General features: G+C 38.8%; 1 protein-coding gene across 1 annotated transcript in view; it reads left to right on the top strand.

Moving 5' to 3' along the window:
- LOC105273961 (uncharacterized) overlaps window positions 1-27,759 on the top strand; it is a 47,173-nt gene that overhangs the window by 8,464 nt on the left and 10,950 nt on the right. Inside the window, exons 2-3 of the mRNA XM_011316713.1 lie at window positions 8,044-8,173; window positions 19,250-19,374. Of these exons, the coding sequence (XP_011315015.1) occupies window positions 8,044-8,173; window positions 19,250-19,374 (255 nt within the window). The remainder of the gene's footprint in view (window positions 1-8,043; window positions 8,174-19,249; window positions 19,375-27,759) is intronic.

The raw sequence follows: 27,759 nt of genomic DNA, 5'->3' as shown, positions 1-27,759 counted from the left end.
CTTCCAACTTTCTGAAATCCAAGCTAATGCAGTTCCCTTGTCGTGGAAAAGCCTCGCAGCAGAACATACTCATACACCCAACACATACGTTCCTACTTTTTACAACCATATAAATATATATTCTACATCATACCAACCACCGTCAAAACTTTCGCAACTGCAGTCACTTTGTAATCATATTGCAATGTACGTTAATTTAATTTCCTTGCAATTTATCTCATTACAATAAACCCTCCAACTGCGCCCATTCACTCCGCACCGTTAAATTCTCTAAAACACTTTGAATACGATTCGTTATACTTTCATAAGATAATCCTGAGTGAAATAATGCAAGGGAACATTTTTTGACACAAAATTTGACATCGAGGATGTTGACATCTTGATATAGACTATGACAAGCGTTTGCGGAAGTACATAGTGCATTGGCAATGCAATAGGATGCATGGGGGAATGACGGAACGAGAGCAGAGGATGAAATGTGCCTAGGAACATACCGAGGAAGGTGGTAGGACCAGGAGAGCGGGGGTGAGGAGCCAGGCTAGTTGGGCGGAGTGATATTGATTTTGCAGCAACAACCAGCACCAGCATTCCATGTGGCCCTGTCTGGTATATATGGTCTTATCCCCCGTCCATTTTTCCATTGAAAAGTTGATTTGGAGTTTTTTGTTGCACATAAAAATCCCCTGAGTGCCAAAATTTTATTCAACCTTCAGGGGATTTGACGGCATTTCTAGAGTACTCTTTCTTTTGTCGATTTGGTGGGTTTCACTGGAAGCAACCTTGTGCGATTATTGAGGTTTCCGGTTGGGTGGAGAGACAAAGATTTAGTCGTCCTGAATTGGCTCTGAACTGTTTAAAATTTTTCCCACTGCTTCTCGGGGTCTCTCGTCTAGGAATTCGTACTTCACTCTTCCCAAACTCGGAAACTTGAAAAAACACTACGGAAAGATATGATTTTTCTCGTCTTCGGCTCGAACAACAATTTCAGAAGAATAAAAAAGGCCGTTCAGGAAGCCAGGAAATATATTATCTTGAAGTTTCAGATACAGATTTATGTGAGCATTTCTATCAATGGGAATGGCTAAATAAATTTCCTTGTCTTAATTGAGAGATATTCATAAAAAACAGAACGAAGAGCCTAATTCATTGATCGGCATTCACCGCTTGGCTCTCGAGATGAATCATTTCGTCTTGCGAAAAAAAAAAATTGCAGAAAAAAAACTGTTCTTTTCGCCCCATGTATCCATATTACACAACCCTTCCCTGCATGAGCTTAAATTCAATTTCAATTGAAAATGTTCACTAAATTTCTCAATTATTGTGAAAATTTTACAAAATTAATTTCTCTATTCGAAATATAGTTAATTTGCCAATGAAAGTTAGAATTCCCATGCTCATCGCGAAAATTCAATATGAAATAGAATTGAATTTTCCGTGAATTGAAAATTAGGGGAATTGTTTGGTGAATTTGCGGAAATTTCACAATTTTTCAGCTCTATCCCGGCCTGGAAACAGAGAATTACCAGAATATTCGAGAAGTTAAATCACTCGTCAGTGAAGAATTATAAAATATTTCCCTTTTTTGCTTCTGAACGGGCGCTTTGTAATCGTCAGATTTTCGAATTTGCTAATTTTGCTTGGAAGTGATGTAGAATGATCCGAAACGTAAAAATACAAAATTTGAGAACTTTTTTATTATATTAATAAAAAATATGTCTTCTCTCAAAAAGAAATTTATTTCGATGTCCTCTATCTCAATCAATTCCAAGTCACATACCTCATCATAGGAAATTTTTTTAGAATCATAAAAAAAAAGAGAAATCGTACAAAAGGTATAAGCACTTTCTCTAGCCATTCGAAAGGATACCATCAATTGATGGCGATGAAAGATTGGAAAAAATTACTCAAGGACTTGCTCACGGTCACATCCTCGTTGTCATATATTCCCAGCCTTCTGCTTGTTTTACTTGACATTTTAACTTTAATTTTCCAACAGTGTAGTCGGAGGATGTTAAATAGTTTAAAAGTTAAACGCACAGCTGGCCAGACACTGGTGTTCATTCCGGGTGTTGGCTAATTTGATTGTTGATGTGGGAATAAAATGGAATAGAGACAATGGGAATATAATCTCACACCAGTGAATTTTCCATCGTTTAACGTCTACAGTGGTGTTAAATCAAATAAATTCCGGATGTAATCCTTATCGACGTTCGAGCTTCCATATGACTCTGACGACTATTAGTTGCATACAAATTAGAAACAGGTATTGAACATTATAAAGGACCGGGTGTTCTTCATTATATTCTGATTACACTTCAGCTGATTAGAGTTGCGAAATTAAAAGAATTAAATTTCCACGGGACACCATCAAGTTAAATCCATATTTGAGAATCTATCGACCGAGGGATGGCTGAAAAAAAAATAAAAATATTGAAAAAAGCGTTAATTAAGTGCACTGACGCGCGCCGGACGACCAGACTGACAAGAGTATACTTTTTCTATTTTTTTGATACCCTGTGGGAATTCAAACCTGAATCTACTTGATTTCAATACACGCAAAATTGATTAAAGTTTATATAATTAGTAATTCGGCGAATGGATCAATGAGGAATCAAATCGGTTGCTAACGACAACAAGTATGTTACAAATTTCAATTATGAACGCACGGGTCCACTTGACATTTTTTTTATCAGTCCCTTCAGATTCACAAACTCCACAGGAAATGCTGATTAGCTAAGGAGTTTGTTCACACACTCGATGCACTCATATGATTCTCCTCCAGGAGCTATTGATGATTAATCAAACAGATTGAACAACTCCCAATGAGAAGCTGGCGCGTTATTTTGGCTCCCGGTGATAGCTCCACTTCAATCACAGCAGACATTGTCAATGGTACGATGACATGGATACTTCATGAGTGAATTTACTGTGCGGTATTATTAACGTTGATCAACGAAGCCATTCGAATTGTCACACGTAGCAAGTGAGATGGGCAAGGGTAAAGGGAGTTGGCACGAATCCAATGTTTCCGGTCGGTCAACTGCTACGATTCATTGCACCCACTCGTGGCAGGTCCTTACTCAATGCGTCGACGAGCCATTCAATTTTTAATTGAGTTTTCACAATACGTGTACGTCAGCGGCTCGTTTCAGTGCGCCTGGAAGAGTCCATTGGATATTCGAAATAAAAAATAAAAATTTTCCCAATCCGAAAATCCTTCTATGAACCATTCATACGTTGTCTCTGTATGATAAAATATTTTCGACTTTAACAACAGTGCTATTTACTTTCCAAAACATTTAACATCGAATCATTCACAATTTCCATCGGTAGTCTCATAAAATTGTAATTGAGTTTATTTCATGCGTAATTTATAAGATCAGAAACTTGATGAATTGCGTTTTAAACCTCGTAGCATAGAAGTGAATGGGTTCATACAGGAACAGGGATCCAATTCAGATCCATATATTGTTGGATTTTCTATTAAGTTGGCTTCGCCAATTTCATTAATGTAATGTAGAAGTTCTTATTGTGAGGTCTTTCCTCCTTCTGTAAATAGGAACTCATTATCTCAAACCTAAATATAGTAACTGCAATCAAGATAATGCTCGTCATGTTTCGTGTTCATTAAGACAATGCATTACAGTTTACCTTGAGATCCGGCACACACTCATAGTCATTCACGTAATATATGAAGAACGGCGGTGAGTGTACGCAAGGGACATCTCACACTAATCAATGATGATGGCCGTCGATGATACCTTCACCAAGGACTCTCACTGACGAGGCTGGCTGTTGATTAAGTCCAGGGGGCTGGTTGTCTACAAATGAAAATCCCTCTGGTGTCATCGGATAACTGATGACTAGCTAGTAAACTAAACCGACCAGCAATTTTCACCGCTAGAATTCGAGGGGAAATTCAGGAGGGCTTCTAGTAATACGACCAGGACAATGGTTTCCTCATAACCGAATCCTACGTTGTCAGCATCACCGCAAGTTAGCTGGATTCTGGTTTTAGCGTTTGCCCACCACACAACACTGGCCCATGCACTAATGATGAATGCAGATTCTCGTGAAATAAAATATCCTTCTCTTGAGAATGCAGTCAGAGAAGTATTCCGTAAAAATTACTGAAAAATTCATCCAATATGACCAATTGTCCAAATCGTCCAGTGATTTTTAAAGGAACCATAAAATATAAATTTCATTCTTTCATACATAATTATACTGTATGTGATAGAACACTGAGAAAAAAAATTATCTTTACCAAGAATATTCTCTTCCCACCATTAATCTGGTGATGACTGTGTAATTACTCCCATAAGACTTACTAATGCCAAATATATTTTCTTGTTGTCAGTAAATATTCTTGACTAAAAGAATTTTTTTTTCTCAGTGAAGAGTCATTCCCTGCTTGTTATCATTTATAAACAATCTCCTGATGTGTTCCGGTCAGCTATTCATTCATAATTATTGTTAATGCATCCCCAGCAGTACATTTTCCCTCGAGGAAGAGAAAAAAATGTTTTTCCATCCGAAACAAACGTGGAGACCTTGTCCTTGCAACATGACAGTGTGCTGTTAATGCACTCCGTATAGTACCACCGCCATTATCCGTTTTTCCTCACACTTTTCAAACGAGGTAGTGGTGGGTATAAACAACGTGATCCTCATATATTTTTTATTGTCCTATATTTTTTATCATTACCTAACTGCCAATCTTTTCGTCGTAATTTCATCTTCAATACTTCTTTCCACCTCTGCCGCCATTTGTTTTTCACTAGCGCTTGGCAGACTGGCTTCACTTAATAAAGCCCTATGTCCTATAGAATGTTCGAGTTGTTCTATCAACTCCTCCAGATTATTCATACTCATCTTCAAAAGTTGACAACAATGGACTTGAAACGCTGGAGGCTGACCAATTAATCGCAAATATTATGAAAACTCAAGTTTTCGCAGATCAATCTCTGGAGCAGTGGTGCAGTAATGGGTGGATGAAATAAAAATGAAAGGCATGAAAATTTATGGGTGGAGCTGCAGAATTATCGTAGTTAACATGAAAGAGCTGCATGCCAGAACGAAAGCTCTTAGCGCGTCGTCATTGGTTAGTCCGCTAACTACACGAATGGGCTGTAATGGAATCTGACAATTTGAGAGATACTTACTATGAGGTGAAACATAATTATTCACTCATGTCCGTATTAACTGCTGGATCTGCTAGCGGACTACGAGCACAGAAATTGGTCGATTAATTGTTCAAATAGAGCTTCAGTGAATTTTACTCCTGCAGAATCGATCTTGATAATTGAAGAAATATTCAGACTTTTATTACATTATCGCTCCATTTTATGTCGAATTTCCATTCCACTGTAATCACTATAGAATCAATAGCTTTGGTACGGACAAATGTAGGCGTCATATTTATCAGGTCGATAATTTAAAAACGCAAAGCGGAACTGTCAATTGCGATACTGGATTTGATTTTTTTTACAGTGAAAATTTCAGTCTGTAGTATTGCATTTTTTGGAACGATGAAACTCAAATCGATGAAATTTCATTATTAAAAAAAAATTATTTATTATACACAATTATACAGCTATTAAGGACAATTGAAATGCAATTAGATTGTATTTTAATCATTTGCGGTGCTTATTAACCTAGTTTCTAGTAACGACCCAAGATTAGTATAATTCATATCAAATAATTGTTTTATCCAATTGAAGAATTGCTTACACCTAGCTAATTACACCCTCAATCTTTTTTAATCTTCAGAGAATCGTAAATAGCGGATTTTCGATATTTCCACGTTAATTTCTTGAATTACATCATGTTTACATAATGCCTGAAAGCTTCCTCCAGCTTTCAATCTCTCGGTCCTCTCCCATCCTGAAATAAACAATGCGACGACTATCGATTATGCTGATAGAATGACGATTTGTATTCAACGTATTCGTGATAGTTGAGGGGTAAAGCAGCAAAGAGGAATGGGGTACAAGAGCGATTCGAGATTCCCCAATGCGACTATTGGGGGCATTTATGCGAATAAGAAGACGATGATAATAGCATTGATAGCGAATTTGTAGGGATTGAGAACTTGCAACATTCGCCAGAATGCTTTCAACGTCATACCATTGACGTATTTGATATAACTGTACCGATAAAAAAACACAGGAATGCCTGTGATAAATTCGGTTCAATCAAATTCCATACCTATCAGCGAATACTAAAACCCACAGTGCGTAAAAATCAATACAAAAATCCGTTTAAGAATTCCTGAAATTTTTTGTGATTTTAGAACAGGGAGAAAAAGACTCGAAAAATTACGGTATTATGACGTAACCGTTGACCTAGGTTCTCGGTGAAAAGCCCCAAAAATTCCGTAAAAATCATCCTAACGAGCAGGATCTTTTACGAAAATTTCTGGATAAACTGGTAGACTTTATGGGATACAGAGTGATTAAAGTTTTCTAAGGGGTAATTATTTTGAAAAATTTCGGGTCGTCAAAGAGCGAACGTCAAGCGAGCGTAACGCTTCGGTCTAATGGCCTCCACTCAAGATGCAATATCGCGGCCATGAATATTGTATGGGCCCTCGTACTAACGTAGCCGCATCTTCCGGCTACCGCCCACCGTTCCCCCTTCAATTTACCCCCCGGTATGCAACCCCCGTCTAGCAACGATGTTCCACCTTTTCACCCCCAACTCATACCCTCGATATATCTCTGGAGCTGGGCGTTTTCTCTCTTCCTTCCGCTGTCTGGTGATGGGCCTGCAAATGTGTACCAACGGAAACGACCGAACTTACGTACCACTCTTGGCTATGATTATTTTAACCTGCACTCACTAAAATTGGCCACATCCACTTCTACTTCTCTTCTTTTTCCTTTTTTTTTTCATGCACTGTAGTGAACGTATGGACGACTTTTCCTACATTCATACATTCCTTTGCAAGTGAACTCGACATCACCCCCGAAATTGCCACTTCCACGCGTCCTCTCATGTCGTTTCACCAGGCATAAAATGACTTTTCACAGATATCTATACATTTCCGTCTTTCAAATTGTGAGCTCACAAAATCGACTGGGAATTGACGAGTATTGGCAATGGTAATGTCCTGGGTAATACAACTTTTCGATTTTCTAGAGAAATTTAACACCATTCCAGGCACCTTCTATTACTAGGAAATTGGCTCAGTAACGGAGTTGGGGACGACATATATCTGTGAAAAAACATTAGAAGCTATTGAAAGATAAAGGTGGATTTCGTACAAAATTAAGAATGTTCACAATTAATTAATTTATCCACAACGAAATTGGAGAATTCCCCCCCACAAAATTGTCAAAGTATTGGCTTTAGGAAAAAGCATATACCTGTGCAGCCAGAAACACTCGGTAACTGTTCTGCTAAAGTAATTTCAAAGTGGCAAACTGTCAAGGACTTTTCCACCCAGAATATACGCTCTCCTCTGTATCTCCCAGCGAATATTGCCACTTGCTTTGTTGTGCATTCACTCTCTGCGTTTCCAACTGTCTCTCTCATGAGAATTCGAAAGCCTCATGTCACTAGATGTTCCAACTCCAGGGTGCTTAAAAAAAGAGGTCAAACATTGATTGTGTATTGCATTGAGAACTATGTTAATATGTGCAAGCCTCTAGGTAGAAAACAGTGTGGTAATGCCCGTGAACGTTGTATTGGTTTATCGCATATTCCCTGCGCCTGCGGTCGCCTCATTACCTATGGATCAGCGGAACATAATGCCTGGCGAGGAATTCAAAAAAAAGGGACGAAACAATGGATGGATGTGTCGATGCAGAGAATATATCAAGAAAATATAGCCTAGTGGATCACATTGTAGAATCGATCTCGTCGTTGCCTGGAGCTCTGAACAAAATTATTAAGTAGTACCTTTTTTATTCCTCCGGTAAACACATTTTCACATAATCCGTGGCATAAAAAAATAAAAACATTGAAGTTGCTAGTTCATCTCGGGAGGAATTGCACGCCAACTTTTCTTATCTGAAACAGTAAAATTTCATGTTCTAGACATACCAACACCCTCATGCACCCGTGTGAGGTACAACAGTCTTGCTGAGGTGACATCGAAGGAGTTGGGCTTTAGTCAGCTGAGCTTCAGTGAACTGGATTTTACACCCCTAGTTGTGTCTAAAATGAGGTGAGTTCCCACAAATAATGCCAAACATACACCCCAATTAAATTCTAGTCATCGACATTTCCGGGTTATATGTCCCAAGTCCGAAGGCATGTTTAATGCGAGAACATGGGTTAACATTAATGAACATTCAAATGCTCCTATGAATTTGGGATTATCGATGGAAACATTATTTATGGCTTGCAGTATCCGCTTCAATGTTCATTTAATTAATAATTTCAGATTTCATCTATTCACTATTTTATTACCATTTTGTTAGCTGGGGTAAACAATTTGCGTGGATTAATATGGAGATACTTCATAAGCCCCATAATCGTGGAATAGAAAATACTGTGAAGAAAAATGAAACGAGTTTACACTCAATTTAGTTTGTCAATTAGTCACTTGCAGCATTTGTGGATTGATGCCAGTCGAAAAGACCAAAAGGGCAGGATGTGCTCAGCATCTATTCTCTATAATGGGGTAAGGGAGTGAAAATGCCAAGTGGGTGTTAGCAAAGTTGTTGAAAGCCCCCCGGCTTATTACAAGCATATCTTCTTATTGGAGCCAAACCCTTCATTACGAGAAAACCTGATATTTGTCCAGTACCAGAGACCACTTTAATTCTAACACCCAAAAAGCTTTATTGCCTTCCGCATGAACATCCTGTCTAATTTCATCATTTTTTTATTAAACAACTGCATTAATCAATGAAAATATTTTATTCTCTCCGCGAAGTTTTATTCGTACACAGAATAGAACAGAAGAAAATAGAATAGAAAATTATTCCGACCGCGCAACGAAGCCTTAAAACGAGGTCTGTTAATTATCATCTCGAATTTGAAACCTCGAAAATGATCACTCATTGATTTTATCATCGAATCTGGAAGCCATTAGCACCATGAATGTTAATCTATTTTCCTTCATTTTCCCATGATAAATAATCCAAACAAGTATATCAGGACTTCATTGAAAATTACAATGATTTGTCACAAATGAATGTATGAATGACTCATCACTATACGAACATATAATTTCTCACTGCACAACATTCAAAGTTTTGACCCATTTAATAAAATATTAAATTCACTTGAAACAAAAAGCTAGACTACCGGAAAATTTCAATTAAAAATGATATTTAAACAATTGTCCTCGTTTAACCGGAATATACATGTGAATGGAAAAGTAGGAGAGAAGGGTGGGAGCCAGTGAAGCATTGAAATCGATTCGAGTTGGAACTGGCTGTGCCCTGTACATAGCGTTTCAGCGGTTTCCCGGTAATCGGAAACCAGCTAATTGCAAAGCTCGGATTTCGACTCCGATAAAATCAAAAAGTGAGAGGAAAATAGAGAAAAAGAGAGAGAGAAACTGAATTACAATCCACTGAACCATCATTTCTACCTCCACAACAATTATAGATGCTTACCTGGTGGAGAGATGAGTGGACTAGACTGATTTTATCAAACGTTGACACGCTGACAATTCAACGACATCTCACCTGTTGCACCCAGTCGACAGTGATACTCAGTAATGTCGTCGTCTTCTGCATTATTAAAAAAGAAAGTGAGTGGAGAGCATCCCTCTTCTTCTGGCAGAGGAGGAATTAATTCCCATCGCGTTCAACTCGGGATTACCCCGTCTTTATTAGGAGAATACTTCTTTCAAGGGATAAATATAAAGGAATAGCGACACGAGCGCATCGATGTATCGAATTTAAAGTATTTTCTTGGATACTTTCCACTTCGATTCCTAGCATCGTCAATAATGGTCCAATAATAATACGATTCATCGATAATTATAATCAGGATCCATTAAGAACGGTCATATATAATTTTTAAAAATAATTTTCTTTTGTTGTAAAAGAGTTAGGGTTGATATTTATTATTATTTTCGATATTTCCGTCATCCGATTCAGATACATTCAGCTTGATCAAATCCGGAACCGTTAAACTGGATCAGAAAAGTTTGATCAAGTCTTGATTTAAATTAGCGTTACATCTCTGATCACGATTTCATCCAGTTACCATGTCATTTCCGGATCAATCATCAAGTCTGACTTGATCCAGTCTTAATTAGAACCTGACCAGAATTTTCACTCGGTGTTTTCTAACAATATATGAATTATCACTCCAATTATACGACTAAAGGTGTACAATTCTGTCTTTCTCGATATTTTTTGGATCTCTCAAAGTTTAATTTTCGCCTCATTCTAACTTGTGCACACTGTTTTCTCATTTCGCTGTCAGATGACAGGCAATTTTTCCCCGGTGATTGCATTTGCAATTCCGATGGGAAACATGCGCTTACGGCTTTTCTTAGGATAAAAAAAAATCTCAGAGAATGGTATACACAACCGAGAGCTTTCGTCGTCGGTGTTGTGGCACGTGCAGCAGTATATATCCACATAGTAAATATATAGGTATAAACTGAAGCTAGAAATTTGTTTCTCGTGCGTCCCAGTAGACACGGAATGGTGGGCTGACGGAGTTGGATAACCACGAGTCATTTAAATAATTCAATTCAGTGTTGTACCTTCTCGAATGTACAGAATACAGTGTAATAGATGGTGCAAACAATCCACAAAAATTCCGTATATATCCAACCAATCTTTCGAGTGAAATTTATTTATTTCTCAAGGATAATGAGATCCATTAGCCAAGAGTCCATGACCTGCTTTCATAGTAAATTTCTGTTCCCTGAAATACATGAAGACGAAGTTGAAACATTATTCTGGTTCCTTAAGAAGCAATTAATTTCATTTACGCCATACCGCGGGAGAGATTTTACTCTAAAGAGGGAAAGAGAAATAGAAAATGGGTATCGGAATCAACGAGAGTGGTGTGCTTTTGAATGAAAGTGCTTTTCACCGAAATTCGATCACCTTCACGTTTTTTCTATTTTTTTTTCCTCTCCCCTCCAAGTTTTAGTACTATTTTCGTTCTCCATACCTGAATATCCATTTGATCCGAGAAATTGAATTAGCTTCAAACTAATCAACAAACAGGAACCCACGAATAACAGTCTTCCTCCTACTTCTCTTGGAATATTTATCTATGTTAAAAAAATAGTGGAAAAATCATACAGTCAGTGGAGCGTCTTGAATTGGTGAATTTTTTTCATTGACACGTGAACCCCCAGGTGTTGCCACCTGGAAACGTCAACAATGGCGTATGTCACAGCGACGTTCAGTGCAGTAGAGTAATAATGATCAGCCAAGGAAATGGTAACTCAAGAATAACTGAATTATACAGCAACAAAAAAACTCCATTATTTATTCACTTCCCCTTACGCGAATCGATATCACAGAGAGCAATTTCTGCTTGATATAACTGGTAAAATCAAAAGGACTATTGAACTCCATTTGCCTAAACACGAAATCGGTTAATGAAAAACTTGCAAATTTTATATGCACTCGGTTGAATATTGAATAGGTTATTTGATCATATCTGAAAACTCAATGGAATTTCATGCCAGTATGACAGGTCATCCATTGAATTCTCATAGTATATATTAAATAAAAAATGACCACCTATCACGGTGAGAGATTGCTTCCGTACACGGCCATCAACCTATCATAAAAGTAGACGAAAAAAAAGACTGGTATTCGCTGCATTCTCGCGTTAACGGAGGAATTACGCGGTATTAAAATTGGCGAGCGTGTTTAATCAAATTACAGAGATAGAGCTGAATGAAAAATCTCCCCGCTCCATACAGCTGTTTTTTTATTTTATTCCACCTACTCCTCTTCTCGCCGCCATTAATTATTCAGGTGGAAATCATTGGAATACGTCGAAAAATTAGCTCGCACCTCACCTATCCTGGACCACATACTGAAGATTTGATTGTCGGAAACACAGCCCGGTTTTTTTTCTCTCTCTTTCTGTCATTTTTTTCCTCGCTATTGATTTTGCACCACCCCCGGACGCCATATGCCACTGGAAACGGATTTTTAATTAAACCCGGCGACAAGAGAGTATGGAACAAAATAATTAATTACCCTTCGTGATTAAACAAACAAAACACAGAGTATCATTGAATAGTATTTTTTTTCAATCTTATAGCATGTCTTGAAATGCATCGCTGATAAAACTTTCAATAGAAAATTTTCTGACAATGAGTGTTTCACGCCAACTTAGTGTGAGAGGAAAAGCAGCAGGGAGGATCCATTGGAAGCAGAAAAAAAGAATAAAGGGGGTGAAGTCGCGGATCTCATGGTCTAGTTTATGTGCAGTATATGGGGTGAAGAAAGGATGAGAGAGATATTCGTAGGTGAGAGAGTAACCAACGCATTTCTCTTCGCTTTTCGCTCTGCCATTCACCCGGGAACTCCACCATAGCCGACGAACTGTAGACAATACGATCACCCTAACAATAACAGCACCAGGAACCCGGCAAGATAATGTTTTTGAGAGTGAGAGAATAAACGTTTACAAGAACGGGGAAAATGTGGGACTATGAAATGGAAATTCCAGTAGATTATTTTTTTTTTCAATTTCAATGTAGTCATCAGAATGATCAGTCGTTATTTTTGTTGGGGAATCTCGATGATGCCAATAACCCAGGCTGAGTACACCCGGAATGATGTGAAATAGGGCAATACTGTCGCGTATTTATCCAGAAATACTATGGAAATGCGCTTCTCCCACAGTCCCTTTTACTACCAGAGATTTTCTAGGGACATGAAATCCTTCGAGAAGGATCATCTTGACGCTAGATTTAATCCCACTCAGGGCGCATGGTACAGCTCTTCAAAAGTAAAATAACGATATTTATCATGCTAGCATATTTTATGACTGTCATGAATGTTATGCTTTGAAGCGGAGATTGCAGCAGGCTGGAGTTTTGTTGGAAAATGTTGAGCATTCACAGATTTTGCAAAACCTTCTCCTTGTAATCCATCACGAGTGCCACACCGAGGTACAAAAGCATTGCATTAATCGTCCAGCACTCTGAAACGCCCGATGGCTATAATTTTCATGAAAAAGGTTGAAACGACAATCCAATAATAATTCAATTATCGGATCATTTATCCGTTGAGTAGTAGTAGAGCTTTATATCAAAACATACGGCGAGGTAGGTTATATCCAGGAGAGAACTTATACGTAATATGACGCCAGTGACGAAGAGAGTGGTACTTTGACGAAATGAGAAACCGCGGCAAGCTTATCACACGCAATGGTGTTGCTGAGGGGTCCAAGGATCAAATGACTCGAAACGAAATTGCTGCCATTTTCCTTCTTCATGTCTCATCATCGCTCCCCTCTTATTTTTAGTTATGATGATTTTCTTTTTTACCTCCCTGCAGTTGCTATTTTTTTTTTGTTCATCGTTGCTCTCTTGGATAAGCCAGACACAGCCAGAGGCTATAGGATAGCTGGTGGACTGCAGTCGGGCAAAAAATATATATGGCACTGGTATGCAGGAGTGAAACGAAAAAATTCCAGAGTGGCAGCACACACGCGTTGCAGAGAACAGCGGGGAAAAAATATATGAACAAAAAACAGGGGGAAAAGAAGTCAACGGCAGTGGATGCACGACGACTCGGAATAAATAAAGGACCAACACTCAAATTAGTGTCCTGGCAAAACCAGAAACTGCATCAATTTCACCTACACATAAACAATTCTAAACTTTGTATAGAAAAAGATGAATTATTTTGAGAAATTTCTTGTGTTTGTTCACTGATACAAGGACTTGATTAATATTACACAGGCTTGGTCACTATTACCTTAGGACACACTTCAACAACGCCCGTTTTTCAATGATATGACCACTGCATCGACAACCCGTGATTATTATTTTGTGATGAATTCTAGAGCGCACTGAAAAGATACCCATGAGTGGGAATAGATTTCGCTGGTCAACAGGAATAAGAGCCGAGTGGATAGAAGAAGAAAATATCGGTAGGTCATATTAAAGCCTTATGGTCCTTTTCTAACAGAGATATAACCGACTCCTCGAATCCGCCTATGGCGCATTCGGAGCTTTTGCCATTAATCGTCGAACGAGCATCGCGACGGCCATTAGTACTCCCGGTGAAAAGAATGGTATCAAATAATTTACGCTCCTGCGTCGTCCTCTGCGTCGGCGGTAAAAAGAAATAAAACGAACGAAACGGATGGAAACAAATCAATAAAGAAGAGAAAAATTCCTACCTCCGTATTGTCCATATCCTGATGCCTGCGTGTCTTTCCCTCATTTCGATACTAATCAAGACTTCTGGAGGGTAAATAGAGTAAAAAAAAACGGAGTTAGAAATGTACTTCCATTAATATCGGATTAACTGTCCTTTGTTTGAGGGGAATAATGTCGAAAGAGACTTTTTTTTTGATTCAGGAATGAGAAATTTGCGGACGAGCTTATACGGATATTTGCCGAGCGGGATGTACCACCAAGAGCCAGCTTCACTCGTCCCCTGGTCTCATGTACAACCGGAAATAACGTCGGTAGGAGAGCTTTTCCGGGGGTTAAGTAGTCGATAGAAATGCATAGCAGCATCGTCCGAGGGATGTACAAACTCGAGGGCAAACTTCTCGTACTGCACTCCCTTTATAACGCATACCACCACATATTCTGGGTTTTCCAACGGGCTAGTGAATTCCCCTCTTTACTCCCTTCTGCTCTTCTACTCTGCATGAATCCAGTCTTTGGTTTAAGGTTGTTAGAGCTTCACTTCATCGTCAAGTATCTAGACCTTGTCCATGTCTTCCCATTTCCATTCTCCATACCATCCACTGTATGCCATCCACCCCATCAGGAAGTTTCTATTGAGTCGTGCAATTTTGGAAACTCAGAGTGCAATTACTGGGATACAGTCTGTTTAGTCATCAATTAAAAGGATTATCTATACCGCAATGGAGATTGACTTTAGGAAGGCAAGGATTTCTATTGAAATTTTGCGAAAAATCAAAACAAAAATGGCACTTGGAACTCATCCTGTTTTTATATTTCCATTCAAAATTCATTGGGACGTTTTATAATTGGAAGTTGTTGCTTCAATGTACTGTATTCTGATATTCAACAGGATGAGAATAACTTTTGACGAGGCTGGTAATCAATTCGATGAATACTAAAACCTCTGGGGAACCATCGGATATGATTCAATAATTTTATTAATTTTCATTCCCATATTGATCAACCAGAAATTGAATTAATCGTGGGGATGGGCTGGATGAAGCGGTTTAAACCTCGAGTTAATAGTTTCAGCCGCGTAAAATAGAGGACATAATTCCCGATTGCAACGGAGGATAGTCTTTGGATTTGGCTGTGTGGATTGCTTTTTGGCAGTGACTGGTCGCCACTAGACATCAGGCAACGTTCAATAATAATATACTGGTCTGGTCAGACCTGTTTACTTGTAATATACTGACCGCCATAGAACCCAGGAACCACTCAACCCAGGAGGATATCAATTCCCCTCGATACTTCTAATACTTTCGTTATTTCTAAAAAATTACACCTCCCCCCTCTCCCACTACTTTACCCCTTCTATCTAAATTTCTCCTCCTAGTTTTTTCCGTGAATTAATTGTGTTCTAGGACTAATAACTTTTCCCACCTTTTTTGCTCACCCTTCTCCCATTTCACTTGATGCAAATTGTAAAACGTGCCGCCCCGAGTCACCCTTCCGAAAGGAAACGCAAATACGAATGAGATTCCACTGGTGTTTATCCGTACGGATGAGCAATTCCACCGGCACAACTCTTGAAACTCCCTTCTTCCAAATGCCTAATCAAAACGCCTTGTTCCGGTCTACTTATTACCTTCATCAGTTCGATTTTTAATGGAATATTTTCGACGCCGTTGGTCACCCTCAGCATCCATATTCCAATGCATCAATTATATCTCCTGGTGCACGCAGCTCTGGCATTGAGTGGCAGCAAATTAAACCGAGTAATGATTTAATGCAAGACCGAAAAGATAAGACGTAGCCGGGGACAATAGGGTGGTATGGTGTGAGGATTTGTGAGAGAAGATTTTGAGGTAAAAGTTAGTGAGTACCTAAGTGGTAGGAAGCAACTCCATCCTAACAGGCCCATGGTTATGCTCGATTCAATTCCACACCTAGAGAGTTTTCCCAATTAGCTTTCAATCCTCGGCAAAACTTTCGTCAGACCCGCGTGTCTGCTTCGCCTCCGGCCTCACTACAATAAAAAGGTGAAGGATAAAGCGAATGATAAAAAAAAGAGGAAGGGGCGGAAATATATTTAACGATATAAATCCTTTTTAACCCACAGTCGACACGACTTCAATTTGTCCAACAAAATCTCACTCCACACGTTCCATTTTTCTACCTTATCTCTCGCTTTCCTCTTTACAGAGTTTATCGATCGTCATATATACGGCTTAATATAGAAAGAAAAAGTGGATACAAGAAAAATCTAATTTTAGAATAATATTGGAATATAGGCTTCACCTCCTGTCTTCCCTGCATTGTTGCACTTTTTCCAATTTTCTACTTTCTCTCACCATCTACCGTTGATTCTTTCTTTTCTCAGCGTTTTTTTTTTCCAATAGTGATTTCACCCTTAACTGTGTACGACACACAGCTCGTTCTCCATTTTCTCAATCCTTTGTTTCCTCTTGATTGCTATTGAATCGAGGAGATGAAAACGATTTTTGTCCCTTCTCGTCTTCGATACATCCAATATCCTGACAACCAATATCCTGTATTCACGTGATTTCTCACGATTGTATCCCGACAGGAGAAATTTTTCTCATATCAACAACGAAACAAAATATACTGAAGGTTATTCTCTACACGGAGAGAAATATTTAGTAAAAATAACGGAACTTTCAGTTCCCTTAACGATTACGGAAAATACACGTAATTTTTATTGAATATTTCTCTCAGTGTAGAACTGTTTACCGGAGAAGGTGTCGAATTATGTTAATTTGACTTGCAAGCATAATATCACCGAAACTCGTTAGGACGTTTACATGTATTTTTCGGTAGTTATTTCATGAATGCGTCAAAATGATCGATTATTCTCCGACAGTTTCGCTGTTAAGCTTCACACCGTTGGTAAAATTTCAATTTCTTCCTAATAGGATACCGAAATCTCATTGTTGCGATAAAGCATGAATTAAATCAGCAAACAGCTCATAAAATATTTATCTTCCATTGCCGGATTCCATGAAAATACTGTTCATTGTACAGGATAAATCTACAGTAGCGAGATTGTGAAAGAATGAAAGTTTTAGGAAGCTCGAGGAAAGCTGCAGTGGCATTTGCTCGAGTATTCCGATTATCCCCGAAACACGTGCACATGTACTTTGCAGAAGTAAAGAGAGTGAAGAGAGAAACGAGGGTTTCTACGTTGGTTGTTAGATGCATATAGTTCTAGTAAGGAAAAGGAGGTTTTCGTATGAAACAGAATAACCGTTTTGAATTATACAAAGAGGTCCGTATAGGCACGAGCAAACCCTAAGACCAGAGTACCAACATTTCATCTAGGTTAGCATAAAGTAAAACTAGACGAATGTTGAATCGCAAAATGTAACGTACGATGAGTGCAACATTTCCCAGTTTCGTAGTACACTCTGAATTTTTTATATATATTTGAAGCATTCACATGCGTGTATGTAAAAGCCTGGATATCTGCCAGCTCTGGCCAACTAGTGCATTAATAAAGTTTTATTGTTATTTACTATGACAATGGAACTGCGAGGGCGAGTGTGTTCCAAGCTTCGTCGGGTTATTAACGAGGATCCCTGTTATGGCCATGGGAAAGTGACGTACAACCCAACTGAGAGATGAGCTCCACCCAAACATTCTATTACGGTAGTTCACACCCCACCGAAATGGTCATTTATGTAATGTAACTTAATTGGCTCACCTTTAACGATTCCGTCGGTATCTTACTTCGCTGCTAACACATTTTCACCGACAGTTCTGGTACACATCTTGGTCACTCTCATTAGGGAACTTCATGTCCATCTTCAAACACTCAAAATCTAATGGCAGAATAAATGATAGCTATATATTAATTTATTAATTTAACAAAAATCATCATCGCTTGAATATTTGAATTATCATCGTTTAACCATCTTTATTCTGGTGCACAGCAGGTGAAAATCGTCTAATTATAATGATTCTCGTGAACCAGAGATGAATAATTACGGGACAGTGATATTTGTATGACGAAGCATTACGTCAGGAACGTGCTTCATTTACCCGAATGTAACAACGTATACGAATGATTATACAGTAATACTTGGTGTTACGTTAACACAATGCCGTAGGTAACAACCTCCAATTGTTTCTCCACACTTTTTACTACAGTACATACGACAGAAGAGTGGAAAAATTATACTGAACACTTTAGTACGCGCTCCAAACTATATTCAAAAGTTTATCACATATTTGTGTTCATTCATTAGTGTCTTTTATTGTATATTGAGTATACTTTCCGTGTCGTTTTGTTCCTGCGTTCCTCAATGTTTTTTTCTTCCATTTACGTTTTACGATTCTCACTGTTTATGTTCCAACAGACAATATAATATCTATATATTATCCATATGCGTGACTTTAGGTATACATGATTGTGCGTGAGGAGTTCCACTGTCTGTACTGTGCCAGTATGTATTTGCTAGCTATTTCTCTCCTTTACCTTCTTTATTTCACCTTAATAAAAGTAAACAGCAAATCGAGGTGAAAAAATGAATGAAACTTTTCCACAATTCTACAGAGGTAACAATAGTTGACGTTTCGGTTTTTTTCTCGGATGGTTATGTGGAATGAATCTCTCCATAAAATAGAGAAAAACAGAATGAAACGGCGGAACTAAGTTAAGTTTTATTATATTTCTGGAGAAAGCAAGCGACGGGCCCTTGGGATTTTCATTAAATCACTCCCTGTCATGGTGTTTGTACCGTTATTGATTCTTATTGCGTGAGGTGGACTTTTTCCTCCAGGAGTTCTTACTAGATCAATCTGATTTATATAACATTATATAACAAATGTTCATCTCAATTCATGAAATCATTCATTTTTCAATTATCTTATTCTCTATTCTACGCGCATCAGCTTATCTTCCTCCAACCCCACCTGAGACTTCCCCAATTGCATACTATTGACAAAACGAATTTCTCCTTTCAGGATATCTGCACCCTTCCAAGTAGCAGCAGTTATTCTCATCCTGGCAGGGACATTCTGCGCCCTCATAGGTCACTGCTACGCTGATCACAAGACAGTGATCGCGTGTGGACTTTTCCTTCTCGGTGGTGAGTATCCCAACAGCTCCAACAGTTAAAACACTGGAAACGTAGAGAATAAATAGAAAGAAAATAGTGGTACGCTTGAATGAATGGTACTCTGGAGGCTGCAAAGTGTTGAGGGAAAGACAAACGGAGAGCCAGAGGGACGTGAAAGAATAGAAAGTGAGTTCTTGCTGGCCAGTCACGTACAGCCCAACTCCTCTCGGCCCATCTTTTTCTCACGTCGAGTGTCTCTGTGTATCAACCCCACTTTCCACTGTTTCCATCTAACAATACCTCTCTTGATCTCTCTCCCACTGGCTTTCCCCTTCGTTCATAAGAATCCAGAAAGGCACGTGCGCCTGTCAATGGACAGAGTTGAACCTGAAAGTTTCCTCATGTGTATATTTATATACATGACTCTATTTATGCCAGATATCAATTCACCACATCAGCGAATGTTGAAGGACCTCATGCGGGTATTGTATTCACTCCATGAGATGATCGTGAACAATCTGTAATGGCCGAGTCATTGAAAACCCACGGGGTAACAATGGAGTTACTCAATCCTCGGAAACTACCCACACTACCCTTCACATTTATTCGGTGGAAAAGGAACTTGAATTCTTGCGGGTTGAGGTCCGCTTGGGGGATGGATTCCTTGAGACCACTGAGAAAAGGCTAGTGGATGATTGCTTTTCTCTCCTCAAGTCCCTTCACTCTTTTATAAACCTGGTGTGTAAGCTGATGAGTGTGGGGATTTACGGTACTGTTGGGACCGATTCGTCAATTCAACGAACCGGAGGGGGTTGCGGTAATTGAGGTGCTTGGATCAGAAGCCCTAGGATTTCTCATCAAACTCATTCTTTAAAGTCTAGCAATAAATCGTACACCGAGAAAAAAAAACATTAAAATGTAAATTAGATTTGAAATATAAATATTTTCCCAATATTATTCTATAAAAAAAATAATAATTTGTTAAGGTTACCAAAAATATTTTTAAATTCAATGCCTCCACATGAATATTTTAACGATTACTAATTTCACATTCGAATTCTTGCAAACAATTATAACTTGCAAGTTCCAATTGAACTCCGAAACTTCAGTTAATTATTTTGATCAGTGAAAATTCTTTTAAGTAAATTGAAAAATTCTAGGAATGGATCGTTGAAAATATCCTGCGGAAGGGATGAAGTACAATTGACGGAAGTTTCTGAGCTGAAGCCTTCGAATAATTAACTGAACCTTGATTAGCGATCAAGTAGCATGGATCGAGAGTCCGAGTGAATAGTGCAATGAATCGAGAAACTGGGAATAAAAGCTTCTGCTGAAAGGAGAGCCGCGTTCTCCCGTTAATACACTCCGGAGAATTCAATTAGATAAATTCGTCTTGGGAATTCAACAGTGATTACGCAGGCTCTTCTCCAGCGACATTTACAGGGGGGGAAAAACTGAGAATAGAAGCGGAAAAAAAGGAAAGACGTTTCTCCTCATTATATGCATAGCCGCAGGCAGGTACTTTATTTTTGTGAAGTTGCTCAAGTTTCTCCAGGACTCCAGTAAAATCACTCTCGCACTGATTAATTATTAGGTAATTACTGTTCAGATTAGTTTAGAAAGCGTTAATTTTTTTCCACGCAAATGAAAAAATAAGGAGAATAATTCGACGAAAGTTAATGAATTAAAAAGTTTTTTAAAGAAATTATTAAAAATTCTATTAGAGATTCGTTTACTTTTGTTGCATTTCTTCAATAAAGAAGTCAATTCCCTCATGTTCATATTCTAATTTCCAACGCTCTTTGCCGACATGTCGCTATTGACCTTACATTTCACCTCGACTGTAGACGATTTCCCTCGAGATTTCTCAGGCATGTAAAAAAAAACCTTTGGTGGAAGCGCACCAAAGACCAACTCTGAAGATGCCGGGGCTCTCTCAAAACACGTAATTGCGTGTCCAACAGTCAGAAGTGGCACAAAGAGTTTGGGTAAGTCGTCTTCGGGGAGATGGAAAATGGAGGATGAAGGAAGGAATAGTTGGAGATGAGACTGCTAGATAAGAAGTATCCAAAGGTGAGTGGGATAAGACTCGCCTGGTCTACGGGATTAGTCTGATTTAGTCTGCTTCTGAAATTCCATGGATTTGGTCTCTCCGCTGAACTCCCAATCTTACCTCGAGTCTTTCTCGTGGATTTACCACAATCGCCAGCAGATTTCGAAGACTGCTTTTCGTCCTATCGTTATCACAGAACAGGATCTAGCAGCTGATAAATTCTTTATTTTTATCGGCTCCGGAGTCCATGCGTGATGACGTGAAGGAGAAAATTAAGGAATAGAACGGTGAAGTCCTAAAACGTATGCGATTAATGCACTTTACGGTAGACTTAACTCTGGATGATATTTGAAAACAATAATCGAACGACATAATTAAATAGAGAAATAGAAAAGTCGAGTACATTTTCCGGAAATCTTAATCATATTAAAATTCCACTGAAATTTCAATATTCTATTACTCGATCCATTCGTCTCCGGAAGATAATAGAAACCTAATTTTCAATTTCCAATGAAATTGAAAATTTATGTTTTTTATCTTCTTCAATTGTAATCATTAACTATTACAGTAAATGCGTATATCATAATAGTCATTGAATATTCATTTAGAGAATACTTTCTGGTACCTAGAAATGAGGGAGTTATCTGAATTTATAAAGAAATGAGGAGTTTTTTTTTGGTAACTAAAATTTAAAGACATGTAAAGATTTAAAGAGTTCAGTGTAGATTTTGTTTAGTTTTGTGTCGGGTAAAGCAAGGAATCCTCGAGGATTCGGCCCCTAGAATATCCCGGTGCATGCCCTGAGCCGAGGGAATAAATGAGGGAAATTATCCACAGAGGCTCGTAGAGCAATAATATTTAACCTACGTCCCACCAAAAAGATAGCGAGAGGAAGACACTGGAGGACTACAGAGGAACCGGAAATGGCTCTGCGGGAATGAGAAGTTGGCTTGTCAGAGACCCAGAAATTATAAATTGTTGAAGCATAGTTGTAATTGTTTCAGGTGTGGGAGACGAGCGAAATGTGGGGTAAGGGAGCGTTTGGTTCCAGACACTGTTAAACCTCAACTTTTAATTTCCCGTGAATGTCCCTTTCCTGTCTCTCTGCTTGGTGTCTAACTATCTAGCAAGTTTCGGAGAAAAAGAGATAGGCAAATGTTGCAGCGAGAGGGGGTGTAACTGGGCGGTTGTCTGTCGACCAATTACACGCTCGATTTGCGAGGTAATCGATAGCCTAACGAGACACTCATCTATCGACAGATTCTTCGCTTATAAGGCCCTCAAAAGTTGCCTAATAGGCACGATTAATTGATCATTTAATATATCAATTCCATTTATCAAGCCGTGAATCACGTGTGGCACATTAATATGAATAGTCTCCTCAAGAACTTTAAATTCCGTGCGAATATCCGATTATTTCGAAAATCAGTAGTAATTGATTGATTGAATAGTAAATAATCTATCAATACACTGGAAATGCTCCTAAATTCGAGACAGGGCAAACATAAATGTTCCACCTCATATTCAAGGGAATGAGATGAAGATTTTTTATTTAATTTCGAAATCCATGTCATTTGTGGAGTTTTTCTCTTCGTCTCACGGAAAATACCATTCCAAGTTTAGCTAAGGCATACCGTTACCATGAATCGATTTTTGTTGTGGAATTCAATTACACAGATCTTTTATCAGTCTATTATGATGCCGAACTATTCACTATGTTCTGAAATATTCAGTATATTCGATGACTACGTCAATCCTTCATGACATTAAATTTCTGTGACGACACGACAAGCGCTGTTACATCGAGCAACATATACCCAACTTAGAAGTCAATTGCAGGCGAGTTTAATTCGGAAACGAGAGTGCCAGGGGAGGAAGTAACAATTAGTGTGGGTCGATCACGATCGGCAATAATGTCCTAAGGCAATGAATCGCGTTACAGACGAGTGGTATTGGCGATGGGACTGGAAGTTAAGTGGCATCGGGGAGAACAGAAGTAAGAGAATGACCAGGCGAAGGTGGAGAACACCTCTTGTGTGCCAGACTATTCGACCGAAAGCAGAACTATATGCTGGTGAACCATACCACACCATCCTCCGATAGGAAATGCTTAGTCAGTCGACACGAGAAATTATAGGACGACTGGTACAATCCCTGCATGGACCAAGTTACTGGCCACACCTATCACCACGTCTGAAACTCGTGTCGTGACAACCGCACCATTGCAATTTACTGTGGCTTCCATAAGTTATGGCATTTAGTAAATGTGAAGAAAGAAAATAAACTTTTTCAGCTTAAACCATTTTGCCGTTTACTTTACAGTTTATTAAACTTTAAACCAATTAATGATTAATGGCACTCCTCGAAAATGTTCAATAAATAAAATTTGAACGGTTTGGAGTTGAAACACTTGGAATAACTAACACAAAGTATTCTCAAACTTCCAACTCCCCCAAATATACTGAGCTCGTCACAAACTTGAATGAAATTTCCTTGAGAATTACAAACGTAAAGTTACGGCTGAACGATTGCATGCAAGTTTGTGATGCAGGAATAACAGAGGATATATAACGCACTCTCGGGAATAAATCGATTTTCTAGGGCAACAAGCCTTCTCACTCGAGTGCATCGTACTCTTTAGGTAAGACGAGCACGTAGTTGCAGTCCTCTGTGTACGTCAGTTTCCATGATTTCAGGATGAAGGTTGCATCGGTATGTACAAGCATTTAATATGTATGTGAAGGAACGTGGCAAGAGAGTGGATAAGTCGGGGTTAATGTAGCAGGAAACGCATTACCAGAAGTGCGGCATAGTAGTGGATTAGCAGAAAGACTACCCAGAGGATGCAGGTTGTACAAAAAGAATGAAGAATGCCAAACGGAAAGGAGAAAAGAGAAACAAGCTCATAATGACTCTGCGAAAGACTAACCGCGTGCGATGTTCTCCGAGTCGTCGCGTCGCCCCATTTCCTTTTCTTCCTTGCACTCAGTTTTTTTTTTTTCGTCACACACACTGAACCAGTATAAAATCCTTAGAAATTCATCAAGGATCATTTAATAGTTATTACTAGTCCCCCATTTTTATTCACAATGTGAGCACATTTTTGCCCTAGCTACTTTATTACTTCTGTTATTCCTTCAAAATGCTTGTCTCTTAAAAATTCTTTTACCGCTTTTTATGCTTCTCTTGGGTCATTCCTTCTCCCTCCAGTTCCATCGATACATTCGATCCTTCCTGGGGGTGCTAGAAGAAGTAGAGTCCCCTTTTACTTGACTGCGCATTCCTTTTAACGATTTCATGCCCTCCACTGAGAACGACCTCAGTTTTTCACGTGCACTCTTTTCTACTTCACCCCACTATCCCCTATTCCACTGGATTCCATCCGTTTCCGCTACTCTTCGTTGCCGAATCAAGCGAAAATTCCACGGGAAGACCCCAAACTTCAACTCTATTTCGTCCACTTACTGGGAACCCATCTCATTCTTGTTTTTTATACTATTATTTTGGAATACATATACTCAAGTCGATATTACTGTGTATTCGAGTGTTCAGGTGTATTCAGATAGACATTCGCACAGTATATCCACAATTGTAGGAGTCCTCCGTTTTCTATAGAATCATTTTCATATTGTTTCGATTTAATTGACTCATCCAAGACCAATCGCTATGTAAAACAAAAACTGAATTCAATGTCTCAACTTGTTAAGAGTGAACGAAATTTTTGGATAATTCAACCAACATAACGTTTTGATAAATCTCAAAAACCATGAAGCAACTGAAATTGGTGTATAATTATATAGAATTATATTGACAAGCGTCAAACATCTACAATGAAATTATTCTAAAAACAATGTGATTTTAGCCACATTACCGTTGAGAATAATAAATAACTGTCAATATCTTCGACCAGAATATTCACCAGCTGTTGCGCAGTAACTTATTAAATATTGACGAATTTTTTAAAGAAGAGAACAGGGTGTGTCCTAGTTTGTAGAGACACATCTGCATTCACCGCAAAACCTTACTTATACCCTTGTGAATCTCTTACGGCAAACTCAGTCCTGCAAAGAATGTTCAATTATGCAAAAGTACGCTTTAAAGTTTCACGGTGGGGGATCTGAGAAAAGCACCCAACGCTATCTTAAGTTTGAATTAATATTCGAGGCCAAACATTGTAAATCAAGTACGGTGAAAATCTACACGAGGGCTTTTCTCTCCAGTCTGTCCCGCTCCACTTCATTCAGTATTTCAAATGCTCCTTTTTTTCCACTTCCACAATTCTCAAGTTATTCTCATTCGTCTTATCCACCCTCACTAGAGGGATAAAAAGGACGGAGTTCACCGGGGTGGCTGCACGATAATGAATGTATATTTTTCTCTGCCATGTCACTCTACTGCCGTAATACACGACGCGTAATCTTTTCAAGGTATAAAAAAAGATGGAGCGAGTTTCACTACAGAATTTCTCACTCTAATATGATTTTCCACCTTCAACAGTCGAGGCAGCCTGATCCAATTGACATGGGTATGTCTCCAGGTAATATTGTCACGCGCGAGATGATATTGATAGTCTGCGCAATGAATATCCCGAGTGAAAATTCAGCTCAGATGTGGATCAAGTTTGGATCAAGTCAAACTTGATGTTGGATCACATATATAATGGAATCACTGTTGATCCTACAACTTGATCAGGACTTGATTAAGTATGTAACGCCTTGATTCGATTCGGATTTGATCAGGTGTGCAGAATCAGGTTTTGATCAAACAAAACGGATTAGTACTTGATAATAGAAATTGAATATATTTATTAATGATCATCAGTCAAAGTCGATTTAAATTAGCCGAATGAACTGAAATGAATAAGGCTAAAGTATAATTAATCAAATGAATTAAAAAAATACGATAGCAGTGGAGGAACTGTTAGCATTGAAAGTAGCGACTGATTAAAACGAGCCGTGGATAGATGGAGCCTCAAAGCATCAAAAGAATATTAAAAAAATGATGAAGGAATATAAGCTGCGGAGGCTTCACATATTGAGGCGACCGAATGTTTTGATGTTATGAAAATAACTTTGGCAGCTTTATAATTCTGGGCTTTTAATGAAAGCTTGGTAATCCTTCGGACGCCACTGTGGTCCTATTTCCATCGCCTAAGCGAATATCGCTGAAAATGAGCACCAGTGACGAAATACCGGCGACTGAGAGAGCTACATCATCTGCACTCTCTACTCTCTATGCGGTATGCTTTCTGAGTACTGAGAGGAGCAAGCGAGGTGGAAAGTCGGAAACGTGATACTTGTACTGGGAGAGATAGAAAACCCACTCGACGGTGGATTGTTGGAGAGAATTGCTAAGAGAAAAAGGTAGAACCACAGGAGAAGGGAGAGCATTAGTGGAATTTTGCCGCCGTGAAAACCCATGGCTTCTCGTACCAAATGACCTTTTTATGCTAAACAGGCGTTTTTCTTACCCCGAAGAACACCGCGCTCGCATTTGATCGATGTCCATCTTCACTCTCATCCTTCTTTTTTTTCCCGTTCTTCTCACCCCACGAATTTGCTCACTTTATTAAATCGTATAGGGAGACTTTGAGTCGCTTTTTTATCTTACATAACACCATTTCCCACTTCAATGCTTCTTTCGACTCCTCTATTTTTTATTTCCACTCACAACGCACCGCTCGCTGATTTCATTATTATGACAGTGGTCTTCAAATTTTTTTGTGCACATCCCTTGGCACGGTCATATTGGAACGTGGGTAGGAAAACACTTGTAAAGAAAACTTGGCTCTTTATTAAAAAGTCTTCATCACTCTACTTAATATGAGAGACTAACCTCTTGAGAAGACCGTTTATAGTGGTTCTTTGTAATCGTTAATGTGAGAATGTTCCGTGTTTTTTTCTTATTAGATACCTTCAAAAATAATACATCGCCCCATTTTCTTTTATACATAAATATTGTGAGAGAAAGAATCCAGAAAAGTGTATGATGCAGTAGAAGCATAAACAAAGGAATAAATATTCCTTATTTCAATATGCAATGCAAGTGTAGAGTCAACGTACCACGAGATGTTGAGGTAAGTCGTTGAGTGACAGTGATGTGACGTACGTTTTGGTGGATGAGTTTGGAGAATGTGAGAATCGGGTGGCAATATGGTTTAAATGGAAATGCACACTTGAATGCCAGAAGAACACACCATCCACCGAAGTAGCGAACTCCAAGTTCCAGCTGTGGTATAATCATAATTTCGCTGGAGGGTTAGCACATGTAGTTTTGTGGGTGAAGAGGGAAAGAGGATGGGACGTGGAGTAATGGCAGAGACGATATGCTGGGGCTGGAGATGGAACTTTGCCCATGCCCCT

This window comes from Fopius arisanus, unplaced genomic scaffold, assembly GCF_000806365.1.
Source record: "Fopius arisanus strain USDA-PBARC FA_bdor unplaced genomic scaffold, ASM80636v1 scaffold00008, whole genome shotgun sequence".
Taxonomy (NCBI): Eukaryota; Metazoa; Arthropoda; class Insecta; order Hymenoptera; family Braconidae; genus Fopius; species Fopius arisanus.
This window is presented reverse-complemented; position numbering and strand designations above follow the sequence as displayed.